Below are 24886 nucleotides of genomic sequence, written 5' to 3'. Positions count from 1 at the left end.
TTAAAATATCGTTGATCCTAGGGATTTTGTCTTTGATTTCCTCCACACTGTTCCTCAACGATCACGTCCACATTCACAACTTCAACTGATACATTTATTCTGACCACGTCCAATTCGGTATCTTTAGTCCAGACACCCCTCCTGTATCCCAGACCAAAACTTTAGTCATTTACTAGCTGTCTCTACCTAGATAGCCCCGAGGTCATGTAAGACTCAACACACCCAATACAGAACTCATGGTGCTCTTTCTCCAACCAGCTTCTTCTCCTTCACTTCCTGTCTTATTGAATGGGACTTGTGATCACCTGGTTACAGAGCCACATCCTTAGATTCATCCTGAATTTCTCACTTTTCCTTAGTCCCTATATACACATGGTCTCAAGTCTTATTGTTTGTACTTGTTAAGTATTTCTTCAATTTCTCTCTTGTTTACCAACATCCCATCTGCCCCTTATTTGAGGCCTTCTCTATTCTTCATCTGGACCTCAGCAATAGCCTTCCAACGGCCCCTGCTCCAGACTCTTTTACCAACTCGTTCTTTGCATTGTCTCCTAGGATCTTTCTAAATCAGATATCTTAGCATCTACTGTTTACAACCTTTCAAGGCCTCCCAGTACAAACAGGATTAAAAACTTAAGCGTGGGGCTTCCCTGGTGGCACAGGGCTTCCCTGGTGCAGTGGTTGAGAGTCCGCCTGCCAATGCAGGGGACACGGGTTCGTGCCCCGGTCCGGGAAGATCCCACATGCTGCGGAGCGGCTGGGTCCATGAGCCATGGCCGCTGAGCCTGCGCGTCCGGAGCCTGTGCTCCGCAATGGGAGAGGCCACAACTGTGAGAGGCCCACGTACCGCAAAAAAAAACAAAAAAACAACAAAAAAAACCTTAAGCGTGGCACATCAAGGCCCTCTGAGATCATCTTAATTATCTAGCAGTATCTTGGGGCGTGCCCCCAATTTTTTCTCATGTTCCTGTGATGCTGAACCAGCTACAGACCCCTTCTATACTCCCAGCTTTGTAAATAATTCAGTTAACGCCAATATCTCTAAATTTATTTATTTATACATGGGGTCAAAATCAGGCTTTGGACCAGCTAGCTATGTTACCTTACATGAGTAATTACTTTTCTGTGCCTCAGTTTCTGTAAAATAGGGATACTAATTTTATCAACCTTATAAGATAGTCATAAGGATTAAACAAATTAATAAGGGTAAATGCTTAGAACAGTATCTGACACAGAGAAAATGAGTAGTAAATTTTGCTATTATTATTACATTTTTATTGTTGTGTCTCCCTCTCTAGACTATGAATTCTGTGAGGACAAGGAACATATCACCCAGGTAAGAATCTAACAACTAGTAAGAGCTCTAGAAACAAATGTGAAATGAGTATGTATCAAATAAACATTTTTCATGATTTTACACACATTAAAAGCAAGCTAATTTAACTATTTACTTGCTAATCAGTACCTCCGAGAATCAGTGCTTTGGTGTGCTTTGGGGTGGTCTAAATAAAATGCTTCCAGAGATTATCCTTTTAAAAAGCAAAAGAAGTGGCTTCATTTCAGCTGTACGACACTGAGCATTAAACCCTGTGGCCAGCCGCACAATTTAGTCTGAACTGATTTGGTGAACTTCAAATACAAAGTGAGGTGGAGATATGGTGGGTCAGCAGGCCAGTGGGAAGGCTACACGGCTGTTACCAGGATGTTCTGGTGTCTTCCCCACAAGAGACAAGAGCTCCTGATAATTTAATTATTACTATTTTAAAATTGAAGCCAGTGACTCAAATGGTACCATACATTCTACCTGTCGGCTGCTTGGGGATGTCATCTTTACCAGGAAGAATTTGGAAGCTCATGGGATACAATCAACTCCTTATTTACAAGGCTAGGAAACAAATCCAAGCAACCCATCTCTTTGCACTCCTGCTCTACTCAACTATGGGACAATCATAGCCTCACTTCTTTTTGGTGCTGTGATCTTTGCTGAGAAGAAAAAGGATGAGAAAATTTTTTTAAGAGACAGAGAGATGCTTTCTGAACTACATCACTTGTAAAGGGCAGGAAAAGGTACATGCTTCAGAAATATTATACTGAGTACAAAAATGATTACACACTGTGACCTGAGTTGGACAGGGTTAGGATGAAACCCTGGTGGAGACCCGATACTCTTCTTTGTTTGTTTGTTTTTGCGGTACACGGCCCTCTCACTGTTGTGGCCTCTCCCGTTGCGGAGCACAGGCTCCAGACGCGCAAGCTCAGCGGCCATGGCTCACGGGCCCAGCCGCTCCGCGGCATGTGGGATTCTCCCGGACCGGAGCACGAACCTGTGTCCCCTGCATCGGCAGGCGGACTCTCAACCACTGCGCCACCAGGGAAGCCCGAGACCCAATACTCTTAAACCGTGGGGTTGCTTTGGCAAATCTAGAACAGAAGGTTCATGGCACCATTTCTTCTCCTCCCAAACTGCCCTTGAGAATCACTGCCTTAATCCCTGACTGAATTTTGGTGGTGTATATGTTGGATGTGTTGCGATAAAAAGTACTGAGAAACAGAACCCTGTTATTGCCTTCTCAAGTTTTTAATTTATAAAGGGAGAGGGAACCAAATAAAATGTTTATAAGTCTGTGTGTGTATGTGTGTGTGTGTCAATAGAACAACACAGGGTGAATCTATTTACCGTGAAGTTGCAAATTTCTAAAGATTTCTTTTTTTTTCTTTTTTTTTTTTTTTTGCGGTACGTGGGCCTCTCACTGTTGTGGCCATTGTAGAGCACAGGCTCCGGACGCACAGGCTCAGCGGCCATGGCTCACGGGCCCAGCCGCTCTGCGGCATGTGGGATCTTCCCAGACCGGGGCACGAACCTGTGTCCCCTGCATCGGCAGGCGGACTCTCAACCACTGCGCCACCAGGGAAGCCCTAAAGATTTCTTTTCTGATGAAAGTGTACAAGCACAGTAAAGAATATAAGCTAAATCCAGTCTGAGCTTTTCAGATTGAAAAATGCTTGTATTTTCATGGAAAGTAACAAGAAACCATTCAGCCACTACTGTTGCCTTTACTGGTTTCTTTGTTAAACATTCAGCTATCTAGGAAGGCATTCAGGGCTAAGGGGTTCTTTTAGAATGAAAAATTTGGAAAGAAACAGAATAGAGAGAACTGGGCACTTAGGCTATCAAAGAGGCCATGGGGACTTGAAGGGCACGATGCATTTCAGAAATGGGAGTGAGGGAGGCTACCTGGGTCACAGCTCTATCTAGGACTATCTCAGCCAGGGACCCTTATATTTGCTTCACTATTTTAATACAGAGTTTAAAAAGCATAAAGGATCTTGCCTGGTCACGTCTCTTTTGGGCAGATTCTTTCTTATAGAACGCAGTATGGGTGGAGAAGCCACAGCCCTAGAGAGTCAGAACACTGTGCAAAGGGTGTAGTCTACTCAGGGCTGCTTCCTGTGCTCGTCCCGTAAATCCAGCCTGATTCTGATGTCTGCAATACTTTTTTACCTGGCTAATTCCTGGTGACCCTTCTATGTTACTAATATCTTCAATATCTGTCCACACACCTCAGAATCCATCTATATTATACACAAAAATGTTCGTATTCACAGTATAATAGTTAACAAGTATTCATTTTTGTGTCAAAAATGTGACACACAGAAACAAAGTTACATTTTGAAGTAGATACAAGTTTGATATGAAGAGTAACAAAACTAAGTGCTGAAATAAAATATTCAGAGAAAGACTGATATTAAGTCCTATCTTTGATGATGACACAAAACATCCATTTGTCTTATGTGAGTTTGAAATGGTGGCATTCTATGAGATTAATCAGAAATTTCTTTTTGAAAAGATAACTATTTTGGCTGAGAGAGGGAAGGAGTTGCTAGCGATCATATACACCATAAGAAATTTAGCAAGTGAGTAGTAGTTGAATAAAACTTAATGTATCCTCTTCCATAGACTCTGCCTGAACAAAGTTAGAAGTCATCAATTACTGACAAATTTTTCTGTATGCATTTCTTAAAACTCAGTCACAAAAATTAAAAAAGGTACAAGCTTTCACACTCTGCCCTTGATGGGCAGATGTGTTGTAACAAGGATTAATAAATTGCATTAACACAGGAGGCAGCAATATGCAGCTACATAAAGTATTCAGGCCAGTAAAGGTAAAAGCACCTGGGAGGGCTTCCCTGGTGGCGCAGTGGTTGAGAATCTGCCTGCTAATGCAGGGGACACGGGTTCGAGCCCTGGTCTGGGAGGATCCCACATGCTGCAGAGCAACTAGACCTGTGAGCCACAGCTACTGAGCCTGTGCGTCTGGAGCCTGTGCTCCACAACAACAGAGGCCGCAATGGTGAGAGGCCCACGCACCGCGATGAAGAGTGGCCCCTGCTTGCCACAACTAGAGAAAGCCCTTGCACAGAAACGAAGACCCAACACAGCCATAAATAAAAATAAACAAATGAAAAAAAAAAGGCACCTGGGACACCACAACCAGAGACACTGGTGTCCCTTGTACAGATACACGTTTGAAATACTGAGTATAAAAGATATGGTGGAAGATTTATTTTTCCCCCTAGAAAACTGTACTTCTTCCATACAAGGAGTCACAATGACACTCTGGATGGGCACAGTCGTTTTGTGTACCTTTGTCTGGACATCCACGTGTGCCCCCTGGTTTGCTAGGACTTCGGCCACATTCACTCTATCTTCTTGAGCAGCCAAATGGAGTGGGGTCAGGCCACTCTGCAAAAGATGAAAGTGGTCATCTTACAGGAGGGGTGGAGGACACACAGGCGTGCTGGAGAAACAATTGAGGACTTCAAAAAGAGTAAGTCTACAATTTCTATGTTTAAAAAAATCTATGGAGTAAGTTTATATACTAGCATGTGACAACACGGTTATCTGCAGGCTTAATGAAAAATTTCAAACATCCTCAAAAATGGAGGGAATGGGCTGAACCTCGTGTACTGATCACAGATGCAGCAATTATTAAGGTTTTCCTACGTTTGCTTCATCCAGCCCTACTTCCTGTTTGTTCTTTGCTTTGCGGAAGTATTTTAAAGCAAATCCCAGACATTATATCATTTTCCTCTTATGTACTTCAGTGTTCACTTTTTAAAAATAAGTCTCTTTATGTTTTTACAAAATTATGCAAGAATTCTAACACACTACCAATGCATTACTAGCTTTAGAAAAATTTATTAAAAGAAAAACTGTTTATAAATTGAATACTGACATATGATGATACCATTTTCTCCATTAAATATTAATACCCAAGGCTGACAAATGTTTTCTCTATGTTGCTTCTGGGTAGGAAAAATGGTCTGTGAAATGTAATATAAATGCTGTCTCATGAGAATGTAATATGAAGGCTATCTCATGAAAATTTCCAGGTCATTTAATGAGACTAGATACTTGAAATTGACTCTACCACAGAATGGATAGGCTCTGTGGTTATCCCAATGGCCAAGAAAAGAATCACTAAGACTGCACCCTGGTTTAAAAGTCCTCTGTAGCTGTATTTTTCATAAATAACATTTAAGAGAAAGTAAGCTGGTGTAAGTGGGTCCAGATTCTTTTTTTTCATCCATTATGAGCACACAAGTTAATGTCTTGAGTCCTAACAGCCTTCTTTCTCCTCCTCCGCATCTGTGTAGCAAGGCCATCCACCTGTCCTATTTGTCAGAGGAAAGGCGTGAACCAAAAGCAGCATCAGGAAGGGCACAGAACCCTCGAGATGCTGAACAGTATTTATTTAGGGGTTGCTATTCCATCAAACTAATGACAGGACTCAGGAAGAGTCATTCACTCTTGACTTTCTAATACTGTTTACAGACTTTTGGAAAGAAGCTCACCCAGACTGAATAAAAGAGGAAATAGGAAAAGGAGGACTGGTGCCTTCACTTGAAATCCAAGAAAAATAAGTCTGGGGCTGAAACTGGCACCACCCAAACACTGACATAATCATAGAACAATGTTCCACGTTCCACTTTAGAGGCAACAGATATTTGCAGCTGTAACGTTCTGTAAAAGTGTCACAATCCCCTATTCTAAGTTTGAGACTTGCCAAACCTTCTGAAGAACTTTACTGAGTGGTTCTCAGCACAGCTGGGGGAATATACTGTGGCTGGTGCCCTACTTTCTCGCGTTCCCCCGTGGACATTCATGCTGCCCACTGAACCTTTGGCCTGGAGTCACCTCCAGCTTTCCTGAGCTTCCCTCTCTCTCCCCTGGTCTCGAAAAAGGCTTCACTGTTATTATTTACGTGCGAACCACCTACGTGCTCACTTCTGTCGAGAGCATCATAATCCTGCATTTAAACTCTTTTCTTGTCTGTATTCCTCAAACCACTGTGAGCTTCTTGAGGCATCTACTGTGCCTTTAATCCTTGTATAACCAGTCGAGTATCTAGCGTTTAATCCACCCACTAATCGACTGAGTCAGAGGAAAAAGCAAGCATCTTTTGGTAAAATAGTATAAATTAAATAAAGAAAAAATTATTTTTACATTCATGATTTAAAAAACAAAATGTGATGGTTAATACACCCCTGTGTGAGTTCAGAAGTTATCTATTAACCTTTTATAAAGGTTTTGAGCATGGCTCATTTTAAAAATGGCATGTATGGGACACAGAGAGAATACCACCAACTTGGAATAGCAACAGCTCTGCTTTGTATTCTATTAGCTGTGTAAAGAAATATAGCAACTTGTGGTCTGCAAAATTCGTGTGGGAAAGTGGGAACGTCAAAAGCAAAATTGCATCAGATCAAACACTAGTACTTCGGCAGGAACTTAGGTTCGTGGGCTCTTTTTCTTAAAAATTCTGGAAACTGCTGGTGAATAGCAGGAAAAGAAATAAGTGAAAACAATAAAGTGTTTGGTTCAATAATACTTTTCAAGAAAGCTAAATCTTTCTTTTAATATTCATTGTTTAGCAAGGAAATAAAGTCTAGTGTGAAATGGGGAAGGGGGATGGGGAAGCGGGAAGGGGTGGAGAGAGAGTAACTGATGTTTAAAACTCTGGCAGCTTAGGAAAAATGGACCGAAAACCTGTCAGAGTCCTTATTGAATAGAGCTCTGCTGATTTTCTGTTTTCACACTGGAACTTATTTAATACTTGATACAGAAAATGACTACTGAGAAAGAAAGCAAAGGCTTACAAATGCCTTCTTATTAGACCATTTCTAGGTACTGTGAAGTTCTTGAAAGTTCCTTAAGTACAGTGTGCTAATGGGAATTTCCTTGGTGATATATTTGCTTATGTAGAGTTTGTTCAGGAAGGTGGCTGGACATTTCCAGGCTTCCTTGGTTTCCTATGTCTTTTGGTCCTCAGAATTCCCTTGGCTGATCTCCCTCTAGTCTACCAAAGTAGACACTGAGAAATTCTTTCTGAAGTGTTCTCAGCCTAATTTAAAAAAAAATGATTTTAAGGTGAATTCAAGGCTAAATATGTATATTGCCATTGGTTAGCTAAAGGAATTTAAAGGAAAAAAATGTTTATTACACAGTACTTTGGTGTCAAACCTATAGAAAATGTTCACCTGTTAACCAATTGTTCAGGTTTGTATTGTCTCTGGGAGAATTAATGAGATATAATATTCTGGGCTCCTAAGAAAATATACACTAATGGATGCCAGAATGTGCTTCAATTTGAGAAGGCCACGTCCTCCATCTCATTAAGACAGGTTGAATTTTGCAGCAAACTATTATAAGGCTGGTCTATATATTAGTATATGAACCTTAGAAATTCAATAGCTCAAACAAATCCTGATTATAATGACTATTTGAAATTGCTTCGTGATTCCCGTTAATGCTGAGGCATACATTCCAAAGGAATGTTTAAAAAGAAAGATATGAGAAAAGCAAATCAATACACGAGAAAAAAAATGAAAACTGTGTTTGGTTTTCAATGATCACAAAGGATTTTCAAGATACTAAAACTGAAAAGAGGTTTTCCTATTCTCTTACGTATGTCTTTTGGTTTATAGAATTTGTTAAATTACCACCTTGGGAAATCAGATTAGTGCAGAGTAACCTTTTCCCCAAACTGTGAAAAGTCTAAAATTAAGACAACTATTCTTTTTCTACTTAGAAGAAGGTGCTGAATGTTAGTTCATCTTCCTGACATCTGGGAAGTAAATACTGTTGTCTTTGTTTATTAGAGAATGAAACTGAGGCTCAGAGATGTCACATAACTTGTCCAATCAAGTTACACGTCGAGTAGGAGTCAGATTTAGGATTCATACCCAGGAAATTCAAAACCTCTGTGATTACAAAACACCGGCCACATATATTAAAATATTTAAACTGCATATTATTCATTGCCATAAAACTACTGCTACCTTGAAACGCTACTCCAATATCTGAGCTATGGCTGAGAAATGTCACAGGTGTGCCATCACCATCCTGTAGAGGAGAAGCTAAATAACAGGGAGTTTGGATTATCAGGAATTTGGGGACACTCTTGCAGGTTTTTTTAAATCTGAAGACTAAGGAATATCTGTCTTGTATTTTGGGCACATCTCAGACTCAGGTATTAATAAGCAGGTCAGCAAACCCAAATTCTCTGCTATACACAGTGGAGGCAGTGACCTCCTTAACATGTCTCTGGGTAACTGTGGGCTGGACTTTCACAAAGCTCTTCACTAACCATGGGGATGTCGGATGAGGTCAGGGGAGTTTGAAGACTTCTGGGAACAGAGACTTAAAAAGTTCCCTGGCACTGCCCATTTACCTACAGAGACTAACCTTTTGATCTATGGAGTAAGACAGCTACTCTAAATTTCTGTTATTAAAATGAACTCTCTGAAGGCAGACCTGTTTCCAGTTTCTTTTTGTAACCTAGGACTTAAAACTGGGACAGGCAGTAGGTACCCCCCAAATGTCTGTGGCATAGATCAACTTACAACTTTTTATTTACAACCTACAACTTCTTATTTACTATGTTCTGGTTGCCCTTTGACTTTACATTATAACAAAACTTCATATTACTAGAACAATTTTGTGGACCTCATTTTTATGGCTCTATGTTACTCACCAGTATGACTTTGCAGTTATTGACTTAACATTCTCTTATTGTTTAAACAGATTTTTTTCAAGTTTTTCCTATGATAAATAACATTTTGGTACATACTTTTGTGCATACTACACTTTGCACTTTCTATTTGACCTGAATTTTTCATGACTTCTTAGTGATCTTTTGAAGGTGAGGTTTTGTTGCGCTGTATGCTTTGCAGAGGGAAAAAAAAAAAAAGGTTACCTTATTGCTCAAGTTCACATTAGCATTTCTGCTGAGGAGCAGTGACACCATGTCCACATGTCCTTCCTGAGCTGCAAGATGGACAGAAGCAATTCCTTGCCGGGTAACTGCGTTTGCATCAGCACCATATTCCAGCAGAGTTGTTGCTATGTCCATCTGGTTCTTTTTGGCAGCAATGTGCAGTGGTGTATAACCATTCTGTCAACAGAAATCACTTGGTCACATGCCCAGTCACAAGATAAAAATGTGTGCAGTGCATTTTCAAATAGTATGCTTCCCTTTCTAGTGATTTTCTTTGATGGTTTAAAAAAATCATTAGCAAGTAAGCCAACACGGAGAAATCAAGAAGTGCTATTAACATAGTGCCCTCATATCTCCCACATCCCTAAATAGGGAAAATGTACTATAGAGAGTTTAATGCAAAAGAGTCAGGGTACCAGTGGTTTTACAAATGGATGGTACCACTCCCTAGCACAGGTAGTTGTGTTAGTAGGTGCTCAATAATTACTTGCCTTATATATCAGGAATGAGAGGAAACCCAACTAGGAAACAAACAAATGGTACCACCGGGGCAGGTTCAGAGCCATTATTCAACCTTTAAAATCTCTTTACTAGCTTATTGCTTACAAGTTGAAATTTTTAATTTTCATGGTAGTCAAGATACTGTAATCTACTCCCATTTGCCATTCTGATTGCCTCTTTTATGAAACTCCAGTCATGCTTCAGCTAGACTGGTCCCCAAACAACATATGGCTCATGTTTCTGTCTTGCCTTACTCTACCAAGAATGCTTTTCTCCAACATGCCCTTGGGACCAGCATCTTTCATTTGAAGGTTCAGCTCAAGGGTCACGCCCCCATGAAGTGTTTTACCTCCCCTTCCACTCTTATACCTGCCCCTCACTTGGCTGACTCCAGTTAAAATCCCGGAGATGTTTAGTGGCACTCTTCTGCATATATCTGGCTCCTCCTACTAAAATGCAGATTTGTTAAGGGCAAGTATTGTGCCACATTTGTCTTTGTATCTCTAGAGCCTGGCAATGACTGGCAAATCCTTAGATTTGAGTCAAGCTTACTAGAGCTTTCAGAACATTCTGGGATCCTTCTCTTGGTTGATTTCTGAGGCTCAGAGGTGGAAGGAACCAAAATTCCTTTGACAAATTGTTAATAAGCTGCTTCAGGAGCCCTCAGAGTCCTTTGTCCTAAGAAAAAAGGTCCCCTGCCTTAGGGAACCCTGTCCTGACTCACAGTCATTTAAGAGGAATGCAAGATTACATTTTGACATGGGCCTGAATCTAATTACATTAAAAATGCCAATGAAAAGTTAGAATTTTTTTTTTTTTGGTATAGACAAGAGGATTTAGAGAAAGAAAATACAAAGAAAAAAGAATAATTCGAGTTTATAAAATACAAATAGGATTTATATTTGGGAATATGATCCAAATCTGGACAACAGATCAGTCTCAATCTTTCCAAGCCATAAGGATGGGTCAGAAACAACTCAGAGGGCAGTGGGGGGCTACCGGACGACCAGCCTACTGTAATTAACCCTCATGTTTATGTCAGTGGTATGTTCTACTGTGACAGCATTGCTCACTTGACAAACATTCTTTCTATAATTGATTCTAGAAGATTTAAGGTTGCTGGATATCAACTGAAGAAAGTGGAAATGCCACTTCCAGACTCTTCTGAAACCAGCCTCTGCCGAACAGGATGGGCCAGGGTAGAAGATTTTATGCTCCTATTTTTAGTTTCGACCTATTGCCATCTGGAAACCCCAGCTGACCTCAGAAGCATTTGGCCCTCTGCTCAGACACACCCTAAAGAGATCGTCTTCAGAGCCTAATGCAGATCTTTGGATTGAGCCCAACTCTACAGTGAGCGACAGGAGGGGGTGAGCTGTTTTACTACCATCCCCACCCCTGAATAAAAGGGAAAATTCACAAAGCAGTGCTAGGAAACTTGACTAGTCAAGACTCTTAACACGAGCTAATTAGAGTGGTAAAGGCAAGATAAAGTCAGAGCGCAGCTTCTAATCATGCATCTTATCAGTCAGTAACTTCTCAACCTCTAGAGGTAAGTCATTATCCCCTGAGATGTGACAATCCTCTTGATTACTTTTAATTCCACCAAGAAATCATTGATTCTTAAAAAACAGAGAAGCTCTGACATCTGTGTAATGCATGCCAATTCCAGACAAGTTACTCATTATTACTGAGGGGTTTATTCTGAGCTCCTTACCTGAGATACAAAGGAAAGTATAAAGCAAGGGAAAAACAATTTAGGGTATTATTTTAGAATGGCTAGTTCATCTCAGAAAGACTTAAGAAATATTTCAAATAATAAACAAGTAGTTTATCTTGAGACCTATAATAAAATTTTCTAAATTTCCTAACCTCTAATTTCTAGAAAGTTAACGGATTCTTACTTGCCATACTAAAGGAGACAGATACATTTATCAGAAGAGACATAAAATAGTGAGAGACTGCACTAGAGAATAATCTCAATCAATACTTTTTTCCTCTTGATGTAGAGGACAAAGTGCATGCCATGTGTCCTTTTGCATTTCAAGATTAAAAACAAGAGCAGATGTAATTTGAAATTATTAAAAGTAATATATTTACACTGTACTTTATATTTTTCCCCCAAACCTTCACAATCTTTACTGATCCATGCCAACAGATACTGTACAGCTTATGAAAGAGAAACCTGACAAATAGTAAGTTAAGGCTCACTAACCCTTCCACAAACTGTGCCCAGGTTATTCCTGAACTCAAGCCAATCCTCTTTCCAGCACAGTGTCCTGCCTCAGGAAATAGATCTGGCTAAAATGGATTAGAGAAGCCCATCTAGTCTTTCAGCACCCTCCTTCCTCTTCCATTAGCTAAAGTCACATCGTGTTTCTAGGGCACACATGGGTAAGAAAATATGCCCGCAGTTCTACAAAAGGGAAGAAAGGGCAACAAGAAAGCATCATGTATTCCAAGAAGCAATCATGTGAATAAGGAAGAGGTAGCATGGAAGGCACGGCTGTCTGTCATATCCACAGGCATGCTTAGCTCTGTTCAGTTTTTGTCCCTCCTTTCTCACCACTACCTGAATTCAGAAATGCTGTAGCCTCCCTAGAGGAAAGAAGGTTATTTGCCTACCCTATATCCATTCTCCTTCCTTCCTTAATAAAAGAACCTTTGGTGTTGTGCCCTGCTTAAAACTACATTTCCCAGCTTCCCTTGCAGAAAGAAGTGGCCAATGAGATGTAAGGAGAAATGGCTGGGTGGAGCTTCTGGCAATGCCCTGCTGTCGGACTTTCTTTCTTCTTCTTCCTCTTTTTTATTTTTATTTTTTAACGTTGTGTTTTCTCAATCCATCCTACTGGTGATTAGGGTACTTAATACCACGTTATGAGGGCACATTTATCAGTCTGCTTTTCAAATATTACTCTTCTACCTTCTTCCAACCCACTGTTCTTCTTTTGCGATGTCCTATTCAGTTTAAAGAAATCAGAAAAAAATGACAAAACAAATTTAATTTTGTTTAAAAAAGTTTAGTCCCTATGAAAACCCATCCTACCTATATGTGACAGGCCCTCCAAGGGGGCCTGCCTGAACAGTAAGAGCTTCCCCTGTGGGCTACCTGCATCTGACTTTCTTTACTACCTGGCAGCCTGAGCGACAATAGCTGGAAGAAAGACCCAAAAAATCACAGGAAATTTTCTTTAGCACTCTGGCAACACTGAACCAGCAACAACACCTGCCTACCTCCAGACTGGTTATGACAAGAGAAAAAATAGAACCTCATCAGTTTAATCCACCGTAGCTAGGTCTTTTTTCTACCAGGTGAACCAAACCCTAACTGATAGAACTGGCCTTGCTCATGAGCAAAGTCTAGAAAAAGCTCCTGACCAGGACCACGGCCTCAGAAAGTGGGGGTGGTTGGACATATGTCAGACATGGCATACAGAGACTCTTACGGAGGCAACTGCACTATGGGAATGAGAATGAATGTCCTCTTAGAAAAGCCTGTGTTCAATTGACTGTAAAAGATATGCTGAAGGCTAAAGGGCTGTTAAAGAACTGCTTTTTGACTCTTTGTCAAAGATGTTTTGCAGATAGGTAACCATGAAGTCTTGTTGGACAAATATGAAGCTGAAAATCAACTACAAATATATCAACTATTGGCCTTTTTCAGAGTTATTTGTGGATGAAAAGGTGGATTGGACTCATTTTGTTTCACTTATTTATGACTTTTGTCAATTCTAAACTACTTAGCACTAGTTATGACAAAATCATTACTCTCATGTGAGGAATGAATAGTTCACTTATTATTTACTGGTTGCCTGCCATGAACCTGAGGGTATTTATAACATAAGAAAAGTGGCCCAGGCTTAAAGGGATATGAAAATAAACTAATGAAATGGACAACTATTAAATTTCATTGTAAACTTTTCTCATTTTAAAACTTGTACTAAAATACACATTACATAAAACTTACCATTTAAGTGTACAGTCAATGGCATGAAGTACATTCACAATGTTCTCTGTTCATTACCACCATCCACCTCTAAACTGAAACTCTACCTATTCAACACTAACTCCCCATTCTTTCCTTCCCTCAGCCCCTGGCAACCAGCATCCTACATTGTGTCTCCACATGAAATCATACAGTATTTGTCCTTTGATAGGCCGGGCTTATTTCATTCAGCATAGTATCTCTGAGGTTCATTCATGTCATAGCATGTGTCAGAATTCCCTTCCTTCTTAAGACTGAATAATATTCCATTGCATGTATAGACTACATTTGCTTTATCCATTCATGCTTCCATGGACACTTGGGTTGCTTCTACACTTTGGCTATTGTGAATAATGCTGCTATTCATTTTTTTTTTAAATAAAGTTTTTTTCAAAAGTCAAGGGATGGCTTTATGATAGAAAGAATGTCAGGGCTAGAAATTATGGGAAAAAGCTGCTCTTAGATGAAAAGCAAGTTTGGGGGCTTGATTTTGAATTGTAGATTTCACTGGGTACAATTCTGAAGATGATGGGGCAGGAGATGATGGAGAAATACAGGAAAAAAGGTTCTGAAGAGAAATAGCTTTCAAAGATCACATACTCTCTAAATGGAGAAAGTACCTGAAAACTTTATCTCTGAAAGTATCCAAAGTAATTTAGAATAGCCCAAATTCTTTGATTTGTGTGTATAAGAGATTTGCTCTAAACACTAAGTTTAAAGGAGAACACTATAGCTGCCCCCAAATGGAAGAGCTAAACAAATATAAAAAGCCGGAGGGATGCTAAAAGTTCCTTCAACCAACAGTATTTAGGAAAAGAATGGGATAGCATTTAAATTGTGCTCTGTATCATTCCAGTGCTCCCTGATCATAGCTACCTGCTCAACAATAGCGAACTCATTAAACCAACAGCACTATGCTAACCTATCTTTAAATAAACTCTTTATGATTTGCTTCTCAAGTCAGAATACCAGAGTCATAAGAAAGCCATTCACTCTAAGTATCTCTTTTCTGAGAAATCTCTGTTATCTACCAGTCAAAAATGACCTAACGGGGCTTCCCTGGTGGCGCAGTGGTTGAGAGTCCGCCTGCCGATGCAGGGGACGCGGGTTCATGCCCCGGTCTGGGAAGATCCCACGTGCCGTGGAGCGGCTGGGCCTGTGAGCCATGGTTGCTGAGCCTGCGCGTCCGGACCCTGTGCTCCGCAACGGGAGAGGCCACAACAGTGAGAGGCCCGCGTACCGCAAAAAAAAAAAAAAAAAAGACCTAACAATAAGAATAAGATTCTCCTACAGTATAGCACAGGGAATTATAGTCTATATGCTGTGATGAACCATAATAGAAAAGAATATGAAAAGGAATGTATATATCTGTATAACTGATTCACTTTGCTGTACAGCAGAAATTAACACGACATTGTAAATCAACTATACTTCAGTAAAATAAATTAAAAAAAAAGAATAAAGATTCTCCTTAGCAATAATAACAACACATGAGCAAAACCTCTCAACTTATTAAGCACACATAAACCACTTGAAGGCAATGTTTTATGGCCAGGAAAATGTAACACATATTTTATAACTTTGACAAATGAGAACTTTCTTACTCCCTCTGGCTGTTCTTATGTTTTTAGTCTGGCTAAAGAGGACTTCAACTTTTTTTCCTGGATTTTCCTCAGGCTCCAGGATGTCCTGGATTTTCAAGGAATATCAATGGACAAGTAAATATTTATTGAGCAACTACCACAGGAGTTGACTAAATAGCTGAAGGCACAGATTTCCTAAGGCACTTAATATTTCCATGATCTTTAAGTGATGCCTAAACTAGGAGGGTGATACAGATGAAGCCAAAGTAAATATACATATAGAGACTGCCCGTCAGTCTCCTCATGCTATCAAATTACAGGTACCTTTGCAGCCGCGTGGGGCGAGGCTCCTTGGTCCAGAAGCAGAAGGGCCACTTTCTGATTATCGTAATGTGCAGCTACATGCAGTGGAGTTAGCCCGCTCTGAAAACACGTGCAGAAACAACAACCAGTGTCAAAGTGCCTTAATGTCAGAGGCCTAGATTTAGGAGATGGGACTAGATTGGATACAACACACAGTGTAGTTTACATTCCAGTTTCCACAACACTTGGACCCCAGCTTTCACCTCCTATTTCTCAGTCATCTTCATCCTATGAGACTTAAATATGGATTAGTTATAATTTAGGTGGCTGTTGGTGAATGTTAGCAAGTGCTTGTTTTTTGTTATCATGGGAGTGGCCTGTTACAAGTTGGCCAATGACCCCATACCTTCCCAGCAGCATCTGGAGATGCACTTTTCTGTAGCAGGAGACTGGCTACTTCAAGCTTCCCATATTTTGCTGCCACATGAAGAGGAGTAAATCCTTTCTGAAAAGATAAACATAAAAATAATGAATAATAGAAATGATACAAAGGCATCACTTTTCTAGAACTGAGGCATTATTCTAATGGTGAAGAACAGTTAAGCCTGTATTTAAGGACCAAGGCTGGTAGATAACAGTTAAAGAGTCCCCTTTTCAACAAAGATGAGCAGCATATTTAATCTTTCTCTTTCTGTTGGCTTGGCCACAAGACACTCATCCTGGGACTAGTCAGGTATCTCACAAGGATGAAGTTGGAAAGCTGGATCTGGGGCTTATTCTAGGGTCATTTGGGGATTTCACATTGTGGGAAGAATAGGTTATAGGGTCCAGGCCCAATTTGGATTTGGAGGGCTTAGAAAAATCTAGGACAAGTCTGGACCTCCCATAACCTCCCACATCACCAGATTGGAGCCTTTCTTTTCCCCTTTCTTTACTGCCACACGTATACACACGTCTGTATGTATGAGCCAGTCCTAAGGGGTAGGAGTCAGAGATTCTCACACTTTAGCCACCACAGGTGAACTGAACAATAACACAGGGTTCTATCTCAATAAATAGGTGAGAGTTGGATACTGAGAGTTGAGCAGCTCCTTCTTCTTGCTTCCAACTCTTACAAGGATCTGGGTATCAACCGGTCAGTCACCATGCACAGCTAGGGCCCCAAGCACAAGGCAGGGATTAGAGGGTCGTCAACATATTTGACCCCATGGGACTATAGCCAGTTAGAGTCAGTGGGCAGCTCGTATGGTGGAAAGGCCGGGACACTCAAAACCCCATCACCCATTCCTCTGTTTCACATGTTAAATGAGATCCAGGAACTTGCATGTCTACTGAAGAGCCTAAAGAATCACAGGGGGTGAATTTGGAGAAAGTCATCATTGGTTCAGATAGTTTTCCAAGTATTTGTAATCACTGTAATTATCTTCTGCATTGATGACACATTAATGCTTCTTCTCTGCATCTAAAAAAGGGTGTAACACCAATTTCTAGCTTTCTAAGACATGCCATGGGCCAATTCATCCTGTTATCACACTTGCTAGCTTATGTAGGATCAAAGAAAAATAAGCTCTAAATTTTGCATTCTGCACTTGAAAAGCAACTGTGTGGTGGGTTATTACTGTAAGGCATCAGAGCTGAGATTAAAAAAAAAACCCAAAACCTATAAATCAGAAAAGAAAACAACAAGAACAAAAAAAGCAGCAACAACAAACCAAGAAAAATCCACCTCCTGCTTTGAAAGTATTATAAAAGCATTAACCAACTGAGCTTTGATAATGTGGTTTGTATACCTGGCCTCAGCAACAGAAATCTGTGGCTGTGTTTTTAAAGCACCCTTTAAATCTATCAAATAACTTGCAAGAAATATCTGACTCCAGACATCAATAAGGTTTCATTAGAAGATAATGTACTGAGAAATGTAAGACATACACACACACCAAATCACCTTGTCCCATCCCAGGGCTTTGCTGGCCATGTTAATCCTGGGATCCAAGTATAGTTGCTGTTGTACAGCTTTTGTACCTATTACCATGCAGGAAACTGTAAAGAGAGTGTTTTTTGGGGGACACAGCAGGATTCTAAGACTGGCTTTCATACCTTTGTTGTTATAGATAAAGATGCGCCATGATCCAAAAGGAATGCGGCTACGTCCTCATGCCCCTCTCGGGCTGCAAGGTGGAGTGGGGTGTACCCAGAAGTCGTGGCTGCATTTGGAGATGCTCCTTGCTGTAACAGCTGTTGTACTATATCTGCTTTCCCCAATCGGGCAGAAATGTGGAGTGGGGTTTGGTCATCCTATGGGACAAGGTAAAAATTCAGGGCTGATGAGCTGAGAAAACAACGGTGCCACTGTGAAAAATACAGGAAACGTCACTGCTTGGTATCAGAGGCTACATTCAACTCTTTGATTCAATACTAAAAAGAGCCTCATTTATCTTTTTCTTTAAGTTTCAGAAAGGTGGGGATGGCAGATCTAAGCACCTTAGACACCCTTTGAGTAACCTATTAGCGTGAGAATTGTGAAAGGCAGTTCTATCTAGAAATTATCCCCACTCTCTCCTGCTATACTTTAGCAATTTTTAAACCTCTGATGACTCATATGAATGAATTATTTTATTGGTGCTGCCTTCCCACGGTCAAAAGTGGGAGGAGGAGAGAGGGCAGTATAGGATGGTTGAGGAAGGTTCCCAGCTAAGATGGGGGCTGACAGCCAGCCCATCCTCTGCTTGCCGAGCTGTCATCAGGCTGCATCTGCCTGGAGTGGAAGGCACCTTATTACAGTTCACCCAAGGACACAAGGCACTCCGAAGTCCTGCACCCTGAGGGCCTTATCCCCCGTTGGAGGGGTATCTTTTCCTTGTTTGCCCAAAGATGCCCTCTGGAGAGAAATCCCCTACCGGGATGTGAAAAAGTCCAGGTAAATACTTTATGTAGGGCAAGCAGAGAGAAGAGGCTGGAGCACAGGGCACTGCTATGCAAAGGTAAGTAAGATGACGGTCAAGATCAAAGCAAGAGGGTCTATGTAACTAGTAGGAAGTGTGACAAGTTAGGGGAGATGCCACAAGGAAGAAGAGAAATACTGAAAATAGAAAGAGATAGTTGCCAAAGAAAAATCTCATACAACTCTGCTACTGCCTCCACCGCCACTGAACGTCAACTGCGCATGTGCATGCCCCAGGCTCTGTTCCAGGTATTCTACCTGCATTAATTCATTCATCATTACAGCAATCCTATCTATTACAACTGTCATTATTCCCATTTCCTATATGAGGAAACTAGAGAAGGGAATGTGGCACAGAGATGTTAGTTAACCTGCCCAGTGTTACTCAGGTAGTACATCATGGACAAAGATTCGAACCCAGGCAGTCTGGCTATGGAAGTCAGGCTCTTAACAATGATACATACTATCTCTTTAATGAGATAACTATACATCTTATGGTCAATTTCAGCTTGTGGGTGAAACCACTTCCTAGACGAAATGCTTCATATGTAACAACACTCAAAAATGGGAGGTTTCTTATAATGGTAGAGTACAGCCTCTCTTAACCAATCTACTTAACTGATTAACCAACATCCTCTAGATCAGGGGTCAGAACAGTAAAATCCAGGGGCCAAATCCAGCTGCCACCTGTGTTTGTAAATAAAGTTTTATTGGAACACAGTCATGTCCATTTGCTGAAGTATTAAATTATGTACTATTGCTGTTTTCACTCCGCAACAACAGAGTTGAGAGTTTGTGGACAAAGACTGTATCCTGTGAAGCCTAAAATATTTATGATCAGGCCCTTTACAGAAAAAGTTTGCTGAGCTTTGTTTCTAGGTCCTCTGTAAAATCTACCAGCTGGCACCACGATAGGCCGGACACTTAAATTTATAGTCTGCTGACTAGAATGTTACCACTACCTTTGTACCCACCTGTGGATTTTATGTTTACAAAGACCTAGTTGTGTTTGTTCCCACACTAGTGTGTTTATACTAGTACTTGTCTAATTTGTACTATATTTACACTAATTATATAATTACATAATATGTTAACAGGTAAAATATGAGTATGAAAGGAAAGGCTTTAAGAACACTAAGTTAAAAGCCTTGGAGAGCCTTGGTAGACGTTGATTAAAAACCAACTACGGGACTTCCCTGGTGGTCCAGTGGTTAAGACTCCATGCTTCCAATGCAGGGGGCACAAGTTCAATCCCTGGTTGGGGAAGTTCTGCATGCCACACAGCCAAAAAAGGAAAAAAAGACAAAGAAAACCCCAAAAAACCCAACTATGGTCAAACTACATATGGGTAGGACAGCTGAACAGACTGGGGGAAAATTATAAAAGTTGAGAAATATCCTGTACTCAAACTGCTTTGCAAATGCCTCAGTTTTCTCTTCATTTAACCCTGAACTAGAAACTACAAAGTATGTAATTAAATGACAAATAAATGTATATTTGTATATTGAAGGGCTAAAATTAAATGGTTGAGGTATTTACATATCTATTTGCAATTCTTGACCTAAACTGCCATTAAAAAAAAACAAATTGGTAAATTATAGTTTATTCATGCACTGAAAAAAAAATCATTAAAAAAAGCTAAACATCAATAAATAAACAAACAACAAATTTTAAACTGCCATTTTGATAACCAGACCAACTACCATCAAGACAGTGACAGATAGTGAGTTTCTTCTGGAGGGTAAATGCCAGGCAGAGAATGACGCATTCAAACTCAGCCCTTGGACTTCCCCAGCTGTCCAGTGGTTAAGGCTCCACCTTCCAATGCAGGGAGTGTGGGTTCGATCCCTGGTCTGGGAACTAAGATCCCACATGCCGCAAGGTGCGGCCAAAAACAAACAAACAAACTCATCCCTGATGTTCTTCTATATTCTATGTTCCATGAACAACTCTGACAAAGACTCAGGGTTTATGGTTTCACAACTTGCAGAGAAAAAGTTCAAACTCCCTTTTTCCTTTTGTGGCTCTGACAGCTGACATCTAGGTCAACCAAAAGAACTCAATTATGCTTCCAAACTGTGCTTGTTTTAGAAGCTTTGTGCATGAGCCCTTATCCATAGAGTGCAAACTCTGAGCCAATTCTAGGCTTGTTTCCTAAGCCATTAGGGATGAGCAATGTGCCAAGGACACAAAGTTCTTGTTCAATTTCATTTTGTTAAATAATTGAGTAGATACACATACAGGGAGGGGATGTTTTCAATATCCCTTGGGTAGAGACTTTTGTCATTGGTGGTGGTTCATTACTTGAAAAGAGTGATCCTGGAAGAAAGCATGCCTATGTTTAAAGGTTTTATTAAAATCATTTCTTCTCTCGGCAGCAAACACTTCCATGCTCGGCACATACCTTAGCTTTAGCTTCTACCTGAGCGCCGTCTTGCACCAGATACCGCACGACTTCGGCCTGGCCGGACCGAGCTGCCATGTGCAGTGCTGTTTCTCCTCTCTGGGGAACAGGAGCCAAGGTAACTTAACGGCAGCTCTAAAGAAGACTGGCCTATTTTCTTTGCATAAAGTTGATGATGGAGGGTTTTTTTTTTTTTTTAAATAAAAAGTAGTTCCAAGCACTTCCTTATTGAAAATAGGAAAGATAGGAAATGAAATACACAAGAATTTCCCAGGAACCTGGTCCATGATGGAAGACATCAGTGTAAGCCCAGAGAGCAAGGCAGGATCAGAAGCCACGCTCAATAATCTACAATGTAGCCTCACTGGGGGTTCAAAGGCAAATGCTATGGAGCCAAGCAGGAGGGTAGGTGAGTGAAGAGGGAAGATGGAGAGTGCTCCTGGAGACAGACCAGGCCTTATCCTGGCTGAGGGAGGCGCTGCTAGCTGGCGTCAGCAGGTTACTTCAGTAACTCTTTGGGATGCCAGCTGTATCATGCCATACCTTCCTATTTTTCAAAAAAGCGGCAGTCTGGATATTTGTGTATATTTCTTGAATGCTGGTCAAAAAATCAGAGTTCAAAACAAAAGAAAACCAAAAGTGCTGCACAGGCAACACAAAACACACCTAAGGGCCAGACTTGGCTTGCCCTTGGTTTGCATTTCCTGCTTTATCTCAACAGGTCATTATCCTTTTGGGCATTATCCCAAGGGGTTATTTTCTTTGCCACTGGACTTCCCCCGCCTCTGCTGCTTTTCACCAAATGGACTTTCATTCAGATGATCTTTTCATTTACTTAATAATAAAAAAAGGAAAACAACATAGAAAACACATATGGATTGAAATGTAAAAAAGTAATAAAAATCAAATATATTCTCCCCCACACAAGTGATGCCCACCTTTATTTTTTATTTTTATTTTTAAAAATATTTATTTATTTATTTATTTAAGGCTGCGTTGGGTCTTCATTGCTGTGCACAGGCTTTCTCTAGGTGTGGTGAGCAGGGGCTACTCTTTGTTGCGGTGCGCGGGCTTCTCATTGTGGTGGCTTCTCTTGTTGTGGAGCATGGGCTCTAGGCACGCGGGCTTCAGTAGCTGTGGTGCACAGGTTTCAGTAGCTGTGGCTCGTGGGCTCTAGAGCACAGGCTCAGTAGTTGTGGCGCACAGGCTTAGTTGCTCCGCGGCATGTGGGATCTTCCCGGACCAGGGCTCGAACCCATGTCCCCTGCATTGGCAGGCAGATTCTTAACCACTGCGCCACCAGGGAAGTCCCAGTGCCCACCTTTAAATTACTTTTTATAGATATTGCTTTGCTTTATAGGACATCTACCTCCATGGAAGGATATGCAGAGATACAGTTCACATGAAACTTGTTGCTTTGTTTCCTGGAAAGGTGCCGAGGATGTAGGTGACCATGGTACCCAGTGTTCTCTTCATAAAGGAAAACCTTCTCTCCTGGTGTTAGTACCAGGAAAGACTGCATTTCAGCTGAGAGCTGGTCTGACGTGTATGTGCTGACTCAAGCTGCTGGAAGACATAGAGCCTTTTGGGGGCCTACCCTCAGGGTGAGGACGCAGGACCTTATGGTTTGCCCTTTCTGTGCCAGAATGTTCCTCGTTTTATTTTTATTTCTTTGGTGCTCATGAGTCCAACTAGTGTTCTTATGCTTGTGGTCTGGGGTGCTAAGATTGTTATGCTGCTAAACTTAAAATTCTGTAAAACAATGTCAAAGGCCACATGCAGATCGAGGGTGGTAAGTTACTCCTCTGACATTTACTATGAAGTGAGTCTCATGGTTCTGCAGAGCAATGCTTAGTGTGGGAAAACAACAACATCCAATAATGAACTGAGTTCCATGGGTTTGCGATAACATTGTCGAGCACGCTGAAGAGAAATTACTTTGAAGTTACTTGAAATCACAATAAGGAGAGTGTTGGAACCACCTTCTCAACATGCAACACTTATTTTTTAAAAAAATTTTATTCAAGTATAGTTGATTTACAATGTGTTAATTTCTGCTATATAGCAAAGTGACTCAGTTATACATATATATTCACTTTCATATTCTTTTCCATTGTGGTTTATCACAGGATATTGAATATATTGATAGTTCCCTGTGCTATACAGTAGGACCTTGTTGTTTATCCATCCTATATGTAATTGTTTGCATCTGCTAATCCCAAACTCCCAATCCATTCCTCCCCCAACCCCCTCCCTCTTGGCAACCACAAGTCTGTTCTCTATGTCTGTGAGTCTGTTTCTGTTTTGTAGATAAGTTCATTTGTGTCACATTTTAGATTCCACATATAAGCGATATCATATGGCATTTTTCTTTCTCTTTCTGACTTACTTTGCTTAGTATGATAACCTCTAGGTCCATCATGCATGCAACATAATGCTTCTGTTGAAAAAAAAACTCTCCCCGTCCACAAAACTTTATTTTTTAAAGCATAACATTCAGTAGTAATATACACAGTCCCTAAGTCTTAGCAATATGTGACCAGCTAGTGATCGAATGGATCTTGCCTTTGAAATAAAGGAAACCACAGGTATTTTCAAAATTCTGCCCTTTTAAGTACTCAAGTTAAATGGGAATTAATTTACCTATAACAAAAATAAGTAGATTGAGAGCAATCGTTTCCAGTTTCACAAATGCTCACAATGAGACCTACTTTGTTCAAAGGATACTTACCACGTTGGTGGTATTTGGTGAGGCTCCATGATGCATTAGTTGTGACACGATATTTACATGCCCCATGAAGGCAGCAACATGGATTGGGGTAAGGCCCGACTGGGGAAAAAGAGGGAAATGTCAGTTTGTTGGCTTATTTTTAAAAGGGTTTGTCTGCCTGCCTGCCTGCCTACCTGCCATCCATCTATCCAGGCTAAGATAACCAATTTATTGATCAGATCAGAAAACATCAAGACATCACCATTACGTCATAGATTTTATAAGGCAAACGTATCAATATTCATCATTTCTCTAAAGCACATTCCGTGATTATGAAAGGCCTATGTCATAACCGTTAAAGAGGAAAGGTTTATTTCACACATTTTATATAGCTCTATAAAAAATATTTAGAGAAATACCTTGAAGGTTTTTTCCCTTTGCTACTAAGCCTTCCTTATCCATATGACTGTGTGTGTGTGTGTGTGTGTGTCTGTGTGTGGAGGGGGGACACTTGTGTGATTACATACACAATAGCAAAAATTCAACTTTTATTTCAGATCCTATTCTGGCCTTTTAATAAGGACTCCCATGCTCTCAGAATCACTGATTATATTACACGTGAAAGAGCAGGGTGGGAACACAAAGCCATCCCTCTAAGAAATGAGCAGATCAGCATTAACTGTCCCAATCATTTAAATTTTTATCTTTCTGCATATTATAAATTCAGGTGATATAATTAAGGCAAATAGAACAATAGTCACCAGACTAGACCTTAATTTTCATGTGTGCTTCAAAGTCCTCCTCACACACACCCCACCACAACCACTGGTGCTTCTTGCATAAAATGATTTCATTTTCAGTTTTTCAGAATTTAATCCCACTTATACCATGAACATCATAATTTGGAAAAAAAATACTTAATATGGCTAGAAAAAGCTGAGAGAGAAGGAGACAACTAATTTCAACAGAAATTTGAGTAATGTCAAAAATGTGTTAAAGGAATTCTATACAATGAAAGTAAGATAGAAAACAGAAGAGGTAGAATTTTTGTTGCCCAGACTTCAAAGAGTAGGAACTGAGGAAAACAGGGGGAAGGAGAATTTTGTTATAATTCGGCACCTTTTCCCATCAGCAGGGGGCGTTGTTAGCACATGGTCTGCACCGCCTTTCCAAGGGAG

At 40.6% G+C, this 24886-nt stretch overlaps 1 protein-coding gene across 1 annotated transcript in view; it reads right to left on the bottom strand.

Moving 5' to 3' along the window:
• The window catches only part of ANK3 (ankyrin 3), a gene marked incomplete at its 5' end in the record, with an annotated part of 287363 nt that overhangs the window by 80331 nt on the left and 182146 nt on the right, over nt 1-24886 (bottom strand). Inside the window, 7 exons of the mRNA XM_079711182.1 lie at nt 4646-4744; nt 9261-9458; nt 15675-15773; nt 16060-16158; nt 17751-17948; nt 20999-21097; nt 23730-23828. Of these exons, the coding sequence (XP_079567308.1) occupies nt 4646-4744; nt 9261-9458; nt 15675-15773; nt 16060-16158; nt 17751-17948; nt 20999-21097; nt 23730-23828 (891 nt within the window). The remainder of the gene's footprint in view (nt 1-4645; nt 4745-9260; nt 9459-15674; nt 15774-16059; nt 16159-17750; nt 17949-20998; nt 21098-23729; nt 23829-24886) is intronic.

This window comes from Hyperoodon ampullatus, assembly GCF_949752795.1.
Source record: "Hyperoodon ampullatus genome assembly, chromosome: 1".
Lineage (NCBI taxonomy): Eukaryota > Metazoa > Chordata > Mammalia > Artiodactyla > Ziphiidae > Hyperoodon > Hyperoodon ampullatus.
Note: the sequence above shows the minus strand (reverse complement) of the source record. Positions and strands in the feature narration are given on the sequence as shown.